The 20431-nt window shown below is 45.8% G+C and overlaps 1 protein-coding gene across 1 annotated transcript; it reads right to left on the reverse strand.

The window, feature by feature from the left end:
• Positions 1 to 16035: 16035 nt before the first annotated feature.
• Positions 16036 to 18633, reverse strand: LOC125536730 (uncharacterized). The gene is made up of 2 exons (XM_048699974.2): positions 18027 to 18633; positions 16036 to 16404 (listed from the first exon to the last, which is right to left on the reverse strand). The coding sequence occupies exons 1-2, from the start codon at positions 18553 to 18555 to the stop codon at positions 16340 to 16342; spliced, it is 594 nt and encodes a 197-aa protein (XP_048555931.1). The 5' UTR covers positions 18556 to 18633; the 3' UTR covers positions 16036 to 16339.
• Positions 18634 to 20431: the final 1798 nt, after the last annotated feature.

A 20431-nucleotide genomic window follows, 5' to 3' on the forward strand; every position in this document is an offset into this window, starting at 1 on the left:
AGAGCATGGTAATGACAAGCTACATTACCCCATAATTACAACCAGCGGCATGAATGGAAATAGCATAACCATATCTTCAAAACACTCTTACTTAACTTCATCAAAATACGCATGGATCTACTTGTGGCAACAAGTCAACATAGCAACGTAATGTGACAGGAAAAGACTTAGCAGAAAAACTAAGTAGATGAAAACAACAACATCATGTGGCCTACTTGGCATGCTTGTGCTAGTCACCACAGAGCTCGTAAAAATACAAGGGGTGCACCACTGTAAAGATGGCATGAAGGTGCCCCTAAAACATGTAGACTTGATGCCCAAAGGATGCACACACAAAATGCTATGAAAATGACAAATCAGCAAGTTATGATGGATTCCAGCAGACAGCATCATTTAGCACTTTTGCAATGAAGATTAGGGCATCAATATGGACAGTATCATGCATGCAAATGACACTAGCATGTAGAGAATCACGAGAAGAACATTTCAATATATCATATGCGCAAATAGGAGCTATGAGCACGAAGATATGACATGATGAAGAGGCACACATGGAATTGCAGATCTGGGACTTAGAAGAATTTCGACCTCGTGGAGAAGTGGACGGGGAGGACCCGAGACGAAGCGGTACGGCCCGAACACGACGTTTGGTTCCGGGGCTTGGTGGATCTGGTCCATTCCGGCCGGAACCACCGGAGACGACGACAAGGCGGCGGCCAACGACGGAGGAGGCACGGCAGCGCGGCGTGGAGGAAGGCGGCGCGGGACGCGGCGTCAGGCAGCGGGGCACCGGCGGACGGAGAGGGCGGCGGCGCGCGGGCTCGCGCGGGCCTGGCTCAGGCCCCGCTATAACGCCCACGATGCAGCTATATCTCCCACGTGTCGAAGCACGACTTAGAGGCATAACCGCATTGTAAGCAATGTCGCAAGTGAGGTAATCTTCACACAACCCATGTAATGAATAAGGAAAAGAGGTACATAGTTGGCTTACACTCACCACGTCACACAATAGCATAAATATCATTACATTCATCCAGATACAATCAAGGTCCGACTACTGAACCAAAATAAAGATAACCCCAAATGCAACAAAGTCCCCGATCGCCCCAACTGGGCTCCACTACTGATCGTCTGGAAAGGAAACGTAGTATCGTCCTGAGTCCTCATCGAACTCCCACTTGAGCTCAGTCGAATCTCCTGGAGCGGTATCATCGGTCCCTGCATCTGGTTTTGAAGTAAACTATGAGTCACGGGGACTCAGCAATCTCACACCCTCGCGATCAGGACTATTTAAGCTTATAGGTAGGGGTAAAAGGTATGAGGTGGAGCTGCAGCAAGCACTAGCATATATGGTGGCTAAGATACGCAAAAGAGAGCGAGAAGAGACGGCAAAGGCACGGTCGGTCAACTATGATCAAGAAGTGATCCTAGAACAACCTACGTTCAAGCATAACACGAGACTGTGTTCTCTTCCCGGACTCCGCCAAAAAGAGACCATCACGACCACACACTCTGTTGATTCATTTTAATTAAGTTAAGATTCAGGTTTTCTATAACCAGACATTAACAAATTCCCATCCGCCCATAACCGTGGGCACGGCTTTCGAAAGTTCAAATCCCTGCAGGGGTGTCCCAACTTAGCCCATCACAAGCTCTCACAGTCAACGAAGGATATTCCTTCTCCCAAGAACCCGATCAGACTCAGAATCCCGGTTACAAGACATCTCGACAATGGTAAAACTAAACCAGCAAAGCCACCCGAATGTGCCGACAAATCCCGATAGGAGCTACACATATCTCGTTCTCAGGGCACACCGGATGAGCAAGACGTCGGGTAGGCCAGCCCAGAGTTGCCCCTGGTGGCACCGGACATCGCCCAGGTTGGACCAACACTTAGAGAAGCACTGGCCCGTGGAGGGTATAAAATAAAGATGACCCTTGAGTCCGCGAAACCCAAGGGAAAAGGGATAGGTGGCAAATGGTAAAACCAAGGTTGGGCCTTCCTAGAGGAGTTTTATTCAAGGCGAACTGTCAAGGGGTTCCCATTATAACCCAACCGTGTAAGGAACGCAAAATCAAGGAACATAACACCGGTATGACGGAAACTAGGGCGGCAAGAGTGGAACAAAACACCAGGCATAAGGCCGAGCCTTCCACCATTTACCAAGTATATAGGTGCATTAAGGTAGACAAGACATAATAATGATATCCCGATAAATAAACATGTTACAACAAGGAACAAACTCCAATCTTCACCTGCAACTAGCAAGGCTATAAGAGGGGTTGAGCAAAGCGGTAACATAGCCAGACAATAGTTTTCTAGGACAAGGTGGGTTAGAGGTTTGACATGGCAATATGGGAGGCATGATAGGCAAGTGGTAGGTATCGTAGCATAGGCATAGCAAAAGAGCGAGCATCTAGCAAGCAAAGATAGAAGTGATTTCGAGGGTATGGTCATCTTGCCTGCAAAGTTCTCCGAGTTGACGTAGCTTGATCCTCGTAAGCGTACTCAATGGGCTCCTTGATCACGTACTCGTCTCCCGGCTCTACCCAAAGCAATAACACAAGCAAAGGGAGACACAATCAACCACGTGCAATGCACAAACAACATGATGCAAAACATGGCATGATATGCGGGATGCGATATGCGGTGCATAAGCATGCTTCGGGAAGGAAGGATTGAACCTGCCTCAACTTGGAAATCCAAGAGTGTGACTGGAAAGAGTAGTTGATTTCAGTCGAAATCGATATAAAGATCACCGGAATCGGATGCACGGTTTGCAAATGACAAGCAAAACAAATATGGCACCGATCTGCGATTAACAGCACTAGACCATCTAAATGCATCAAGAACAACAAGCTACTGCACTCTAACATAGCAACAAAATACATGGAAGGGATCCACTCAAGATGCTTGACAAAAGAGGAACACTGAGCTACGGCTAAATCACTCAATAGCAGGTTCAAACAAGCATGGCAAAAGTGTAAAAGATATCAGGTTACAGACTTAGTGAAAATAACAACATGTCAGGAATTTAACATCAGGAAGCAATGTTTAGAGCACGATAACAACATGCTACAGGAACATAACATGGCAAAGCAAGGCATGGCATGAAGCTACTCAAATCATACGACAAAAGTCCCTTACTAACCATAAGCCAAAAGGGACCAGAAAATGCAATGTCAACCATGTGAACATAGCAATTATAGTTAACAGATTCAGACTTAGTAGAAAACTGGAACATGGCAAAACAGATATTAAGTAGGCATGTTTACGAGCTCGATGCACTCACCACAAGGCATTGCATGACAAACTAAGTATACACCCAGCAAGTAGACATGGCATAGAAGCTAAAAATGGCAAGAACAACATCATAGCATGCATGGATCAACTATAACAAGCTCGGCCAAACTGCTTAACACGTAAACATTCTGCCAGGAACATTTTATAGCAAAAGTAGAGCTCGATTGAGTCAAGCTAGGGTGCTCCATAATTGCAAACAAAGGCATGGATGGATAGAGCACCACAATATCTACAAAACATCCTTACTGATCATGCTCAAAAGAGGCATGGATCACTCTGTAGCAACATGAATACATGGCATAAAAATATTGACAGGACAAAGACTTAGAAGATTTCTAAGTCCCTGAAATCAGCAACATTACGAGGGCTACTTTGCATGCTTGTGCTAGTCACCACAAAGATCACAAAAATACATGGCATACACCACTGTAAAGATGGCATGGCATACTTCAAATCACATGTAGGGCTCAAGTTCATAGGAGGCACACATTAATCATGGCAAAAATGACAAATGTCCAAAAACTGATAAGAGTCTGAAACTAACATTGCATAGCACTCTTGCAACAGAATTTAGGGCATCAAGATGAACTCAAATGAACATGGTGCAATGGAATGAAACGAAGTACTCGTCGAGACGAACATTCCGATATGCTACACGCCCAAAACGGAGCCACGGATGCAGAGTTATGGCATGATGAAAATATGCAAAAATTACTGAAACGAGGCAAAATTAGGTCAACCGTTAGGGTTTCCAGATCTGGATCCGGATCGGGGTGGCGCGGAAACCGAGGATGGCCGGGGTTGAAGCCGCGGTGGCCGGAGCGACGCGGAGGCTCGCCGGGGAGGAAGGAGGCCGGCCGGTCGGAGCGGGACCCGAGGGCGGCGAGGGGCCCGGGGCGATTGCCGGCGTCGACGGCGACCGGCGAGGTCGCCCGCGGTGGCTGGCGACGAACGGCGGCGACTGACGATGGCGTGCCGCGGCCGGAGCGGAGTCTCGCCGGCGCAGGGGAGGAGACGGGGCGGCACGGTCGGGCGAGGTGCAAGGCGGCGGCGCGGGGCGCGGCCCGGAGCGGACCGGGGGCGGGCCGGCGATGGGCCCCACAGGGCCGGCGGCGTGGTCGGCAGCGAATGGACGCTGCCACGTGGCGGTGGCAGGCGGAGCGGACGCGTCCATCGGTGGGAGGAATTGTCCGGCGGCGGAGAGGGAAAATGGTTAGGGTTCATCCGCGAGATTTTGGAGGGGGTGTCTATATATATAGGTAGAGAGAGCTAGGAGGCTCCAAATTGAGCACGGTTTTCGGCCACGCGATCGTGATCGAACGACCTAGATGATGGAGGGGGTTTTGATGGGTTTTGGGCCATTTTGGAGGGGTGTTGGGCTGCAACACACACGAGGCCTTCTCGGGTCCTTGGTTAACCGTTGGAGTATCAAACGAAGTCCAAATGGCACGAAACTTGACAGGCGGTCTACCGGTAGTAAACCAAGGCCGCTTGGCAAGTCTCGGCCCAATCTGAGAACGTTTAACACCCGCACACGAAAAGAGGTAAAAGGGGACACCGGAGGACGTAGGAGCACCGGAATGCAAAACGGACAATGGGGAAAATGCTCGGATGCATGAGACGAACATGTATGCAAATGCGATGCACATGATGACATGATATGAGATGAATGAAAAAGACAAAAGCACACGCAGAAAAAAACCCGACAACGAGGAAATGTCATAACTTAGTGCCGGAAATGGCAAGAGTTGGAATACAAATATGGCAAGTTACATACGGGGTGTTACACCCGCGGGCCGCGGCGGTGGGCGGTGGAGGAGAGGCCACATGGCGGCGGCCGATTCACGCGGGGACGGCGATGGACGTGTCCAGCCGTCACGGACACGTCCAGTGCCGGAGGGAGAGGGTGGAACTAGGGTTTGCCCGTGAATTTCGGAGGGGGGCATATTTATAGGTATTGGGAGGTAGGAGCGTCCAAATGAGGTGCAGTTTTCGCCCACACGATCGTGATCCAACAACGGAGAGTATGGAGGGGGTTTAGATGGGCTAGTGAGCTGTTATGGAGGGGTGCTGGGCTGCAATGAGAGAGGGGTTTCGTCGGTTACACGGTTAACCGTTGGGGCATCAAACGACCTCCAAATGGAACGAAATTTGACAGGCGACCTACTGGTGATGTACCAAGGCCACTCGATAAATCTCGGCCCATTCTGAGAACGTTTTTCTCCCGCTCACGAAACGAGATCTGAGAGGTGCAACGTGTGCATGTGTGAGTGTCGGATTCCGAAACGGACAACGGGGAAAGTGACCGGATGCATGAGACGAACACGAATATAAATGAGATGCACATGATGACATGATATGAAATGCATGACATGAACAAAAATGCAAAACGAAAGACAAAACCCAACCACGGAGGATATAACATATAACATAGCCGAAGATGGCAAGAGTTGGATTTACAATTATGGAATGTTACATCCGGGGCGTTACACTTCCCTGATGGGAAATGACCAAATTGGACACGAGGAGCAACCAATGACTGAACGACATGAGTCCACCGGTCGGAAATTGAGCACAATGGTAACATTACTTGAGGAGCAAGTAATGCTAACTCCTCGGCCTGAAAGATATCTCCTACAGCACGAAGAACAACGTCTACTGCTGCCAGGTAACCATTCCAAGCATAAAGAGATTTCTCTCACATCTTTCATAGGTTTTGGGCTAAGCATCACAGCCGATCTAAGCTTCGAGAACCTGTACCCCTATTAATAGTATGGAGGTCCTATGACTCAAATAAATGAAAGAAGAACAACGAAAAGAATACTACGTATTTAATTTGTCTTCAACTTCCATTCGCTGCAGTCAATTTCTTCAGACAACAACTCCGAACCAATTGCTTCATGTCAGCAATAATTTTTGAGGGGCTAATTCCTTCACGTCAATCTTCTCGTCTACATGTCTTCAATAGATGTAGCGTGTTCTTTTCTACAATGCAGATATACTTCGGTGAAGTTCTTCGACCTTAGCACCAAAGACAACATTCTCTTTGGTTCTGTAAGGACTATTTCTCTCTGTATGCACTAGCAAACAAATCAGTCCATACATGTTTCTGTCAACAATCTCCAAAACACAGGAAGGCAAATATTACACCAACATACCTGCCAAGCAAACATTCTCATTTTTGGTGGGACTGAAGCTTTCTAGACTAGATTCCAAATTGTATGATCACCGGTCAGACAAGAACTTGAGGCACCAGGAGAGAACTTCTAATATGCTCAGCCATGCCTAGGTGATATGTAGTTTTTACTATGAAGGAGCCCGACCTATCCAGTGGCCAAGAAATATAATCTTCCTGTAGACACGGGGACACACATATCTTCATGATGGCATCAATATTGGCTGACAAAAAAACTATTGCAGTAAGTTCACCTTCTAGGCGTCATTGGCATCCAGGAAGTCCGCGGCCCTATTGATTCGACCGTTCCCTTTCGGGAGTATGGGAGTATATGGTGTCCCGCGAGGAATCCATAGGTTGCGCCAAACCCATATGTTTTCCCTGTTGCCTACTCGCCACAACATGCCTCTCTTCACAAGCTTCAATCCATGCATGATACCTTTCCAAAATGCAGAAGTATTACTCGGAAACACTGTATCCACAAAATTCCCATTAGGGTAATATTTGGCTAGAAGAAATCTTGCACCCAAGGATTCAGGGACCACTAAAAGTCTCCAGGCCTGGTTAGCAAGCAAGGCTTGGTTATATACTCTCATGTCCCTGAAGCCAATATCGCCTTTGGACTTAGCTAAGATCACCTTATCCCAGACCATCCAAGCCATTTTCTTCTTACCATTTTCCACTCCCCACCAGTACTGCCTTATCATTTTGGTCAGCTCATCGCAAACTGAAAACGGTAATTTGAAAACACTCGTGACATAGGTGGGAATGGCCTGAGCCACCGATTTTATCAAAACTTCTTTACTTGCAGATGAGGAATGTCTCTCACTCTAGTCCAAAAGTCTCTTACTCAATCTAGCTTGCAGAGATTCAAACATGCCTTTATGCATTCTCCCTTCCAGAACTGGCAATCCAAGATACTTGGGATCACAATCAGATTGTGAAACCCCCAAAGTATCCTTCACCACTTGAGAAATAAGACCACGACAATTTTTAGCAAATAGGATGGAGAACTTTGAAGGGTTTATAAATTGACCCGTTGTTGTAGCATAAGTGTTCAAAACATCCTTCACAATCGCCGCATGGTTCGGATTAGCTCAGAAGAAAAGGAGGGAGTCATCCACATATAGTAAGTGAGAAATAGCGGGTGCCCTCCTAAAAATTTTGATCGTCTCCAGGCCTTTGTCTTGTACCGCATTATGTAATAGAGCAAATAAAGCATCAGCCACGAAAAGGAACAAGAAAGGTGATAACATGTCACCTTGACGAAGCCCACGGGATGGGTAAATTGTTCCAGTAGATGCCCATTGAATTTCACCGAATATTTAGAAGATTGAACACACTCCATTACCCTGGATATCCAGTGGGGAGAGAAGCCCCACCTAAATAATGCTTGCTCCAAGAAATCCCAATCAATGCGATCATACGCCTTGGAGAGATCCATCTTATAGGCACAAAAAGAGTTAGCTCCATCAATAGAGTTCTGAATATGGTGAATGAAGGAAATATTCCCTAGAGGCAATAATAAAGTTATTTATATTTCCTTATCATGATAAATGTTTATTATTCATGCTAGAATTGTATTAACCGGAAACTTAGTACATGTATGAATATATATAGACAAACAGAGTGTCACTAGTATGCCTCTACTTGACTAGCTCGTTAATCAACGATGGTTAAGTTTCCTAGCCATAGACATGAGTTGTCATTTGATGAACGGGATCACATCATTAGAGAATGATGTGATTGACTTGACCCATCCGTTAGCTTAGCACTATGATCGTTTAGTTTATTGCTATTGCTTTCTTCATAACTTATACATGTTCCTATGACTATGAAATTATGCAACTCCCGAATACCAGAGGAACACTTAGTGTGCTATCAAACGTCACAATGTAACTGGGTAATTATAAAGATGCTCTACAGGTGTCTCCGATGGTGTTTGTTGAGTTGGCATAGATCGAGATTAGGATTTGTCACTCCGATTGTCGGAGAGGTATCTCTGGGCCCTCTCAGTAATGCACATCACTATAAGCGTTGCAAGCAATGTGACTAATGTGTACAGGATGATGCATTACGGAACGAGTAAAGAGACTTGCCGGTAACGAGATTGAACTAGGTATGATGATACCGACGATCAAATCTCGGGAAAGTAACATACCGATGACAAAGGGAACAACGTATGTTGTTATACGGTTTGACTGATAAAGATCTTCATAGAATATATAGGAACCAATATGATCATCCAGGTTCCGCTATTGGTTATTGACCGGAGATGAGTCTCGGTCATGTCTACATAGTTCTCGAACCCGTAGGGTCCACACGCTTAACGTTCGATGACGATCGGTATTATGAGTTTATGTGTTTTGATATACCGAAGGTAGTTCGGAGTCACGAATGTGATCACGGACATGACGAGGAGTCTCGAAATGGTCGAGACATGAAGATTGATATATTGGAAGGTTGTGTTTGGACACCGGAATGGTTTCGGATGAGTTCGGACATATACCGGAGTACCGGGGGGTTACCGGAACCCCCCGGGGAGTTAATGGGCCTTTATGGGCCATAGTGGAAGAGAGGAGGAGGCGGCCAGGTGTGGCGCCCTCCCCCTAGGCCCAATCCGAATTGGGGTAGGGTTTCGGGGCGCCCCCTTTCCTTCTCTCCCTCTTCCCTTCCTTCCCCCTCCTAGTTGGACTAGGAAAAGGGGGAAACCTACTCCTAGTAGGAGTAGGGATCCCCCCTTGGGGCGCGCCCTAGGAGGTTGGCCCTCCCCCTCCTCCACTCCTTTATATACGGGGGAGGGGGGCACCCCATAGACACAAGTTGGTTCTTAGCCGTGTGCGGTGCCCCCCTCCACATATTTCCACCTCGGTCATATTGTCGTAGTGCTTAGGCGAAGCCCTGCGTCGGTAACTTCATCATCACTGTCATCACGCCGTCGTGCTGACGAAACTCTCCCTCGACCTCATCTGGATCTAGAAGTTTGAGGGACGTCACCGAGCTGAACGTGTGCAGATCGCGGAGGTGTCGTACGTTCGGTACTTGATCAGTTGGATCGCGAAGACGTTCGACTACATCAACCGCGTTACTTAACGCTTCCGCTTTCGGTCTACGAGGGTACATAGACACACTCTCCTCGCTTGTTGCTATGCTTCTTCTAGATAGATCTTGCGTGATTGTAGGAATTTTTTGAATTACTACGTTCCCCAACAGTGAATGCATTCAAATGCAATGATAGAGTTGTCCGAGATAAGCATTCCCGGAATAAACACACTTTGATTCTCCGATATTAAATCTGTGAGAAGTGGTCGCAGACGATTCGCCATGCACTCTGAGACTATCTTGTAGATAACATTGCATAACGAGATAAGGCGGAAATCTTTTAGAGATGACGGGTGTTGTACCTTCGGTATCAATATGATAGAAGTATCATTGACACCATTAGGCATATGTCCAGTTTCAAAAAACTGTCAGACTACCACTATAATTTACACCTTTAAAGACCCCCAATTCTTTTGATAAAACCGAGATGGAAAACCATCCGGTCCTGATGCTTTCAGAGGGACAATTGAAACAAAGCGTTAGACATTTCTTCATCCGAAAAGCGAGCCAAGAGCCTCTCATTCATCTCCTCTGTTACCTTTGGTAAAATCTGATTCAACACCACATCGGGTGACAACGTTGGATCTTTTGTTTAGACCTCCTTCAAGTATGAGGTGGCCATGTCGGTAGGCACTACACCATGACCCATCTTCCTTCTATAATCTGCGAATATTATTTTTCCTTGCACGCCATACTGCTTGGCGATGGAAGTATTGGGTGTTGCGATATCATTCTTTTAACCAAGTTATTCTACTATGCTGTAGTCACATCATCTCTTCTCTATACGAAAGTTCGTCTAGCTTTTCCATTTTTTGCCTGATCAACAGACGGTCACTACAAGAAAGTTGCAGCGACTCTAGCTCCTGTCTCAACATATTTATTTGTTGTTGTACATGTCCAAAGTTCTCCTTGCTCCATTTCTTTAATTCTCGCATGACAGCACGAAGAGAGGCTGCCACCGTGGATAGGTCGCCCCTGGTACGTGTGCGATCCCACGCCCTCGAAATCACCTCCTGTAGTTTATGATCACGCTCCCACATTATTTCATACTTTGGACTTCCCTTACTACGTTTATCCTCAACTTCCTCCACATGCAACAGAAGAGGGCAGTGGTCCGAGTGTGGTGAGACCAAGTGTTGCACCCTTGCAAATGGGAACATGTCTCTTCAGTCATCATTAGCACATGCTCGGTCTAGTCGGACATGAACGTTACCTTCACCCCACTGGCCATTATCAAAGGTGAACGGTGCCCTGAAGAAACCGAGATCCGTAAGCTCACAAACTATGAGTGCATCTCTAAAACCTTACATCTGACTTTCACTATGGTTCGTTCTTGAGAAGTGTTCATGCTGCCACAGGGCTTCATTGAAGTCCCCACATACTAGCCATGGCAAGTTTGAAACTCCCTTCAGTCTAGCTAGGTGATCCCACATGCGTTGACAGTGCTCCACACAAGGCTCACCATAGACAAAAGTTGTTCTCCATGACTTTCCGGATCTTGATCAACAATGCTCATATCAATATATCTCTTGCACGAATCAAGTATTGTCACTTGGAGGGAATCGTCCCAAAACGTAGCCAATCCCGCTCCACGGCCTTCACAATCAACACCACATTAACCTATTGGGCCTAGCTTCCATTTTATCATTTTAGCTTTGGCAGACGATTGCCTCGTTTCAGACAGGAAGACGAACCTCAAGGAATGGGCTTTTGCAAGAGCCCCAACTTCTTGAACTGTCCAGCGGTTCCCCGCCCCCGGCAGTTCCATATTAAGTAACTCATTGTGTCTGCGGCACTCCTCCATGGAGCCCGCCTAAAGATTAGTAGAACCTGAATCCTCGCCATCATGCTTTGCATGCTTGCTGCCCGTGCTAGAACACGGAGAAGCATCATCAGCTATTTTATCCGCTTTGCCGTCAGTTAACAGCAGTAGATTACCCCCATTGACTGCATTTGCTGCTCCTGTTTTGACCGCTGAAATATCATCCAGATTTAGATGTCTACGGGATGATCTATCCAGCTCCATATCAGCCATATTTGGTAACTTTACAAGGCTTGTTGCAGTATCATTCAGACCCCCATCTACAGTGGGATCATCTTTCTTACTCAAGGGTTTTGCCCCCTTCAGATCAGGGCTCACCTTCGTATCAACACGGCTTGGTTCCCAATCAGGGCGAGCGCGTACTGGAGGTTCATCATATAGATAGTCACCAAACTTTAAATCTTTCTCTGCAAAAACCCCATTGCCATACTCGTTGTGCTCATGTCCTATGACACCACACACCTTGCAGAACCTTGCTAATTTTTCATACCTCGCAGCATAGACCTTGCGTACTTTAGATTTCACCACACTTACAAATTTTGTAAGAAGTTTCCTCACATCATGCTTGACACACACATAGATGTAATCATTCCTGGAGTTGCCGGTGATTCTAACTTCCAGCACTTCTCCGGCGTTTTTCAGAAGCTTCTCCACCATATCCTTTCTACAATAACCATCAGGCGGTTTGTGGATTTGTAGCCAGATGGTCATATGGATCTTTAACACTTCATCGGAGTTCATAAACCCATCATAGGGTGCCAGTAGCACCGCCAAGTTGCGGAACAACCATAGCCCCTGAAACATCATACAAGCCCAATCACCAAGGCAAGAGGCTTGGACAACGAACAATTTTTGACCAATTGGTCTGAAGCGGACCGGTTGGGTAGTATTCCAGGCCGCTCGCATATCTCGGAAGAAGGCGGCTTGGCTAAAGTTCTTGGTGGTGTGAACCTTGGCTAGGGAAAGCCAACGAATTTCCTCCAAGAGATCGGGAACTTCTTCCTCAATAACGACATCATCAAGCTCCTCCTCGTGGAGGTCCAACTTCTCGAACAATTCCCCGAGATCATCAGCGGCAGGACCCTGAGATCCGCCATGGTTGGAGGATTGTGCATCCGCTGCCGTCTCCATGGGAACGAGGATGCGTAACGGAACAGTGGAAACCCACAGACGCGCAAGACTTAGGGCTTTGATGATCGATGGGAGTCACAATCTGTAGGAATCACGGCGAGGATCGCCGGGACGAGGTGAACTTACGACGAGGGAGTCGCCACAAGGAAAGGAAATCCTAGGCGCCCCCAGGGGAAAAAGAAGAACTATGGTTAGCTTTCGTGATATTTCTCTTTTCTGGAATGACCAATGGAACCATGGTAACTCTATCACACCTTTGCAACTGTGTTTCAAGAGAATTTTCTCTTATGCAAAGGACCAACTTATCACTGTCAAGGAGGTGATTAATTGTGATAATTTGCTATCACTGCTCCATTTGCCTATGTCTGATATGCCCTTTCAGGAGTTGTAGCAGATTAAATCTATTTTCTCATCTATCCACCTTCAGAATATGGATGATGTTTGGTTTTGGAGAGGCGGTGATAAAACATACACAACCAAAAGGTATTATGATCTTATATACTCTCCTATTCAGCCACATCCTTTATTATCCTGGGTATGGAAAAGTTGTTGCACAATGAAAAACAAAGTTGTTGCATGGATGATGATTATGGACAGAGTTAATACCAAATATATGCTTCAGAGGAGGCACTAGAATATTTCAGATTGGCCTGAGTGTGTACTTTGTCCTGCACACTCTAAAGAGGACAGGGATCATGTATTCTTCACATGCAATTTCAGAGTGGGGATTTGGAATTATCTCCAAATACAGTGATCTGTTGGGCATGACATGTGTGAAATAGCCTTTAAGGCTAGGAGGGATTTTGGTTTGCCTTTCTTTGCTGAAGTAATTTTCACTGCCTGTTGGGATATCTGGACAGTGAGGAATGATAAAGTTTTCAGGAATGAGAGACCTTCTTTTGCTAAATGGAGATCTGGTTTTGTTAGGGACATGTCACTGCTTGCTTATTGAATTAAAGCCAGATTCAAGGATGACTTAATTAGATGGGTAACTCACTTGCCTCCTTGATTTCTTCTTTACTTTTAGATTAGGGTTCTCTTTCATCTTTTTGGGGTTATTTACCCTTGTAATTATTTTTTGTATGGGGTGTTAGCCCTTGTATTCTTCTTCCTCTTCTTTCTGTTTTTCTTTCTCCTTGTACCCAACAAGGCTGTGGGGCTTTGCCCTGCAGTTCAATTGTCAAAAAAAGATAGCTCGCTGGATGACATTTTAAATGCATATTCGTATAATGATCTTTAACACGGAATTGTTGATGGTATTCTTTCAAAAGCTTGTACCCAAACTAAGCAAGAACTTGAGGAGGTTTCACTCGAGTTTGTATCAAGCAGCTCTAACAAAAAATGGCCAAGATATACATATCGGCCTAAGCATAAAAATGGTCATTGGAGTGTTGACATTGTCCTTAGAACAAAATTGGTGCAATTTATTTTTGACTCGACAGCTTTGCCAAAAAAAGGAGCATGTGTTGACATCAAATTCTTGACATAGCAAAAAGCGTAACTGAGAGCTTTAAATAAAAAAGTTCTCAACATCAAAGTTCTTCGTATTATTGAAATAGACAACTTTGTTTTTTTGAGTCATCTCCATTTGTAGTTGTATACAACTTCGGGTGCCAAAGCAGTGTGTTGCACAGGAGAGTCTAAAGATGGTCGGACTGTCCGGCCAAATTCTGGTGGGGATGTCCAGCTCAATTGGTCAAACAGTCGAGGCCTTTGTCGAGCTTGTGACGACGACATTATATAACACACTCGAACCATCCTGAAAAGTCTGAGTATTGTCCTACCTAAGTTTTCATGCTTTTTTTAGTGGCAGTAGTTATAAAACAAGCGATTACATTTTACGGGACTGCAAATTTAGTTTATGGATCATGACAAATTTATTGTATGCATTATTGTAAAAATAGTGTATGGATGGCAAAAAAAATTGGACAAAAATTTCAAATTTTAATTTTAACCATGGTGAATTTTATCCTTTTCTTATCTTTGGAACATGGCATTTTTTGTTGGAACAAACCATGTGAAATTCCTTTTTTTTTCTAGCTTGCCATTTTTCTTGTTTGCCTTCTAAGATGTGCCAGATTTAGTTTGTATTTGATCCCCACAAAAAATAGTTTCTATTACATGGCATTTTGTAAATTTGTTCTATGACATTTTTTAGGTATGCGAACTTTTTGTTTCAAACATACATGAAATCAGCTGGTTGTTTTTCCCAAAAAAAAATTAACTGTTTTCCGGTGTTTGGAACTTTTTTTTTTGCACAAGCAGTGGTGCTTTGGGGGAGGAGGCCACCTGTTGGGCCATTTTGGATCGTTCTAGCAAGTTCCTCCCAGCGAACGTTTCCTTTTTGGAAGCAGGGTATGCACGGGATGAAGTTTGCAGCCGGTATCCACGAAATTCTCTTCCTTTTCTTTTCTAGGGGTTCCTCCCGGATCAAACACCGGCTCTAAATTGGCGTCCTTTATTATCTTTCTCCCTTTTTCTTTCTCGTTTTTCGTTGTTCTTTGTGTTCCCCGACAACGAACCTTGAGGCTCTTGGGCAATCAGGTTGACCTAATGCAGCCCATAGCTATTGTGCTCTTTGATAGAATTCGTTGACGTGTTTTGCACATCTCACAAACGGCAACAAGATATTTGCGCCCCGCCTCGCCATCACGCAACGCAAAAATCGCCCTAGGGATTTATTTATGAAAGCGAAGATAGCAGTGGGGATAGAGGAGAGGAGAGGAGACAGGAAATAGAAAACAAAACCCAAACCTCTTTCCATCATGTCAATTCCATACGCGTCGTAGCTGTTTCCCGTTGGCTGGATGGAGGCCTGTGTCCGTCCATTGAATTTCTTCCCTCTTCTTTTTTGGCAGTAAAGCGACGGGGTACTAGATTGATAGATAGATACTCTCATTACGACTTGCACACCACACCACCGAGGCATGGAACAAACTAATACTACTATACTACCACCTCTGTTTCTGATTTATACTCACTCCGTACCAAAATATAAGATGTTTTTGCACTTCAGGTACAGAGGTAGTATTGAAGAACACTAGTTAATTAATATTCTTATATCATCATACGCTAAATACCGGACGGACCTATGATCATGGCATAGTTGAATAATAATCGTAGTAGTATGTGTTGTACTATTATTGTATTATGTCCTCAGCTAATCACCATACCTGAGCAGCAGCAGCTAATCACCATACCTAAGCGGCAGCAGAAGCATGAGCAGGAGAAGCACTCAACCACCAGGCAGGCAGGCAGGCAAGCAACACAAGAAGGTCACATGCAGGGATGGGGAGGAGCAACCATACTATGTGCTGTGGCCAGCTCACTCCGCTGCTGAGCTGGCGGACGGTCACATGCATGGCACCACCAGCTCAGCCAAGGAAGGAATTCCCAGAGCAAGGAAAAGAATCCCACACAAAATGCCAGCCAGCCCCCGAATTGGCTCCCCAGCCAGCCTTTTACCTTGTTCTTTTCTTGCTTGTAACACAGCCACAGCACTGACAAACTTAATACTCAACTAGTATCACACAGGAGCATGCATGCACGGACAGACCAGAGAGAGAGAAAAGAAAGAGGAGGGAAAACAGAACAAAAAAGAAGCGCAAAAGGTGCCCACATCTCCATTAAGTACACACATTCTTCCAACCTCTGCGGGCATTATCAGCTGTTGCAGCACTTCTCACTCATCACCACAGGTTCTGTCTGATTTTACACAAGGGGAAAACTGCTGAACTTCTGCATTGTCTCGGTCTTCTTGTCTTTCTCTCTCCTCCTCCTCCTCTCCTCACACGCTCATTCATTCTCACTTCTGGTCCAGGTGCTCTTCTCCTCCTCCTGCCTCTATCCTCTCCCTCAGCCCAGGAACACCTGCACATTCACAGCAAAAAGTAACAGCTTATTCAGACACTTCTTTTTTACTGTGTTATTCCAGCTGTAGCCTGTAGTAGGCTTCAACGGTAATTTAAAGCGGCGCATACAACTGTGCGCAGGTAAAACTACTAGTACTGCCGCTGCTGGCTCGCAAAATGGCAACAAAAAGGACTCAAAAGGAGTTCTTCACTTTCCTTCTTTTGGGGTACGGTACTCCGGCTATTTAAAGCTTCATTCACATCAATCATGTGAGGTTTAGCCATTGGGGAAGCCAAAGTGAGCTCTTGACACCCAACCTTGGTTCCCTCTACTTCTAGAACTTCCCTGGCTTAAGCTATGGACACGCTGTGTTCTTGCGAGGTGTGTTGTGGCATCAGCTTTTCTCCATCAGTCCGGTGCAGATAGCAGCAGCGGGAAAGAAAAGAGGGCACGAGCCGCAGGTCAGAGAAGGACAGGCGATGAGATGAGACACACATTCTAACATGGAAAGATAACAATCTTGCAAATGAGAAAAGCAACGAACCCAGCCCGGTAGCAAACCAGAAAGGGATTAAGGAGAGACAGAAATTTTTTGGCGTGTGGTTAACTCCTCAAAGAAATGGACACACGGACTCCAGCCTTGTGCTAGGAAAAAAAAACTTTGCTTCAAAAGCAAATAAGAGCAGGAGTGCAAGCATCTAATGCTTGCTGCTCTTCTTGCCACTTGCAGCACTGCAACTTGCCTCCTGATCCTCCTAATGCACCATCACAAAATTAGGTTCGGGTTAACCCAATGGTTCCAGATTATTTAATGTGTGTGGCCCAATTGATCTAGGGTTTACTCAATGGAGAGTAGTACTAGTATAGAAGTAAACAAAATCACGAGAGCTTGCGCCTGAATCTACCGACACCCAACCATGGCTAACTTAATGAGCTCCAATTCCCATTATTACACTACTAATAATAATTCACTCAACCAATTGGGACACAAGAGGGGATTAAATTTGGTAAGTCGGGATTAATGGAACTCTGATTTATAAATGTGCCTGAAGGACTTCGAATTCCAGAGCTGAAATCATGGCTTTGATTTCAAACACCAGAGCAAGTTTCATGCGAATTTATTGTCCCCGAATTCAGCTATAACTGAAGCCAGTAATCACCCACCCCTCCAGGAATTACTCCTCAACAAGCTTCCAACCCAAAGAAACATTAAAATTCCAACTTTCCAGCTCCGTCTCACCGAATCAATTAGTAGAGAACAGCCTACTTGCCAACCTGTAACGGGCCTCCACTGACCCAGAACGATTGCACAATCGAAAGGGAAGAAATCCCGGATACGAACAATCTTCGCTCAAGAATCCCCCGTTTTTTTCTTCCAATCGACTAGGGGAATCCAATGTTTGCGGCCACCAAGATCACGACGCGGGATCGAATCAGCAAACCGGGGACGCAGGGCCGAGCTCAGATGAGAGATTGGGCATGACGAATTCGAACCAAAACCTCCATCGCAACGAAATCTTGGCGCAGAGCTGCTCTGATTGGACGTCGAAATAAACGCCCAGCGAGAAGGGGAACTTCCTACCGACTAGCAACTTTAGAGAGGGAACAAATCTGAGACATCCCAGAGACGGAAATCTCACCTGGACTATCCCTCCACCTGGCGGCTTCGACGGCGCCCATACTGGTGCTGGCTGACGGCTTACAGTCCGGCGGCTCCTCGAAGAGCGACCTCGAGAGCCTCTTGTGCGCGTAGCCGATGTCGAACAGGATGACGCCGGAGCCCGGGTCGGAGACGAGGATGCCTTTCACCGGGAGCCACATGAAGAGCTCCTCCTGAGCCAGCCCCTCACAGCCGCGGAGCGCGCCGAAGCTGAGATTCCCTCGCATCACGGTGTCGAAGAAAGCCAGGTCGCCGTTGTCGTACGTCGCGTAGCACGGCGCCGACAGCCGCGCCTCGAGCAGGCCGTTCCCCTCGTCCAGGGTGTAGGACTCGACGCCGCGCGGGAGCAGCCCGCCGGGGAGGCCGTGCGAGCGCAGTAGCTTGTGTATCGAGTCGGCGGCGGGCGCCGCGCGCGCGAGCGCGAGGGGCGGCGCGGCGGCCAGCAGGAAGAGGCAGAGGCAGGCTAGGAGGGCAAGCCGGCAGGAAGGGCGAGGCCGTAGCTCCGCCATGGGAGCGGCGGCCGCGGCAGCTAGTTGGCGGTGGTGGTGGGGGTGGTGGGAACGGGGATGCGGGTGGGGGCGAGGCGAATGGGAGGACGGACGAGGGGAGGTTTTAAGGGAGCAAGGGGTGAAATACATAACAGACTGGGGTAGAAAATTGGGGTGAAATACCTTTGTTTGGAAGATTTCTGTTAGAACCTTTGTTGCATAGCGGTTAGAATGACATTTCTGCCCTTCGCAGATATGGAAACAAGTTAGTTAGGGGTTGCTACTTTCATTTTTGCTTGTCACAGGTTTCCCTTACAACACAAAAGCGGCGATGAAAATTCAAAAATTCAAAAATTAACAGTCCGCACGACCGTTTGCTTGATTTGTCGGTTTCGAGCGTCACGAGCTCACGATGCGATGAATTACCTGCTTTTTGGTCAACCTGGGGGGTATCAAAAGGATTGTCGTGTTTTGCCCTAGCGCTGTGTTTCCTCATGCATCTTGTCCGGATTGGTTCCACTGGAGGATATATTTCCCCTTCGCTAACCGAATAGAAATTAAACACTTTTGTGGTTGTTCGATTTCATATTGCCATATCAATAACCATGAAATCAAAGCTAACGGTTCACGAGCTATGTAAGTGGATGATCACCACACTAGTGGTGACGCTTTTCATCCATTTGATGATGCTGCAAAAATATACTCCCTCCGTTTGTGAAAATGAGGTTTATACTTTTTTTTCTGGAGTTAACCCGTGCATAGTTTGACCCCGTTTATAGAAAATGTCAGCAACAACTACAATACTAAATAGATATAACGTGAAAATATATTTTATTGTTTATCTAGTGATATCAACTTGGTATCGTAGTTCTTGGTAGTTTTTCGTAGAAACTTCGTGAAACTTTATAGTGTTTGACTTCAGAAAAAATACGCCTTCTTTTCTAACACAATGGAGTAATATTTTGTGTACATCATTTATAATATGGTATTTCTAACAATGAACTTTTAAGAACTTAAATGAATAAAGTGTTAGTCCAGTTATTAGTCTCGAGTGCCAAATTGTTGGTCAATTGTGTGATTTCCTCTCACCTAGCCACCACCAAAAGAAATGTGCTCTTTTGCAATGCATGATTCCTCGTATTTTCTGTTCTCAACATGGTGACCATATTTGTTTCTATTTTGATGTGTTTAGAATTTAGTTGCACTTCTTGACCTCATGGCAACTTTGGGAAGAAACTAGTTGGTGAGCTTTTATCTTGTTATTGCCATGTTCATATTTGTCTCCTGGAATGTTATTCTTTTGTTTCCAGGTCACACACAACACTATTTGTCATGTTGAGATGGTTGTGTTATATGCGCAATGTAATTTTTAGTCATCCCATATGTCACAATTTGCTGCAAAAGTGTAACTCACCTTGTGCATCTATGTTCACTTTTGCACCACCTCCATTTTCTAATGGTTTTTTAGGGGGGGGGGGCTTCATTCAACCTTCTACACTTTGTATTCAAATGCAAACATTTCTAGTGTGTGCACAAATGTAGAGCGAACTCAACCTAACTTCAAGTTAAAAAACCAGTGATGAGATTTACACAATATTTTTTTTAGATTGGGATAACTATATTGTCATCACCACCACGAGCTTGTTCTCACTACACACACCATTGGACATGAAACATAAAGTTGGTCGGCGACCCCCTTAGCTAAAAGGAAAAAGAAGATGGCACATCGATTTTCTATCAGTGATTTCTCGATTTTGATTTGTATGTATGTTGTACTATTAATAGGGGATACACCATGGATTGGAGTGTGGGAATCGATAAACACGATAAGCCATGCCACCAATATCCCATGTGAGAATGAGCCCAACATCCAGCGTGTTATTTGCTACTAGTAAGG

This window comes from Triticum urartu, chromosome 2A, assembly GCF_056163025.1.
Source record: "Triticum urartu cultivar PI428250 chromosome 2A, HENAU_Tu73, whole genome shotgun sequence".
Classification (NCBI taxonomy): Eukaryota; Viridiplantae; Streptophyta; class Magnoliopsida; order Poales; family Poaceae; genus Triticum; species Triticum urartu.

Excerpts from the sequence above, each read along its gene's own strand:
- LOC125536730 (XM_048699974.2), bottom strand. The coding sequence starts at position 18,555 with ATGGCGGAGCTACGGCCTCGCCCTTCCTGCCGGCTTGCCCTCCTAGCC. Across the intron at positions 16,405-18,026 it reads CAGGTGGAGGGATAGTCCAG|GTGTTCCTGGGCTGAGGGAG; the intron begins GTGAGATTTCCG and ends GTGAATGTGCAG.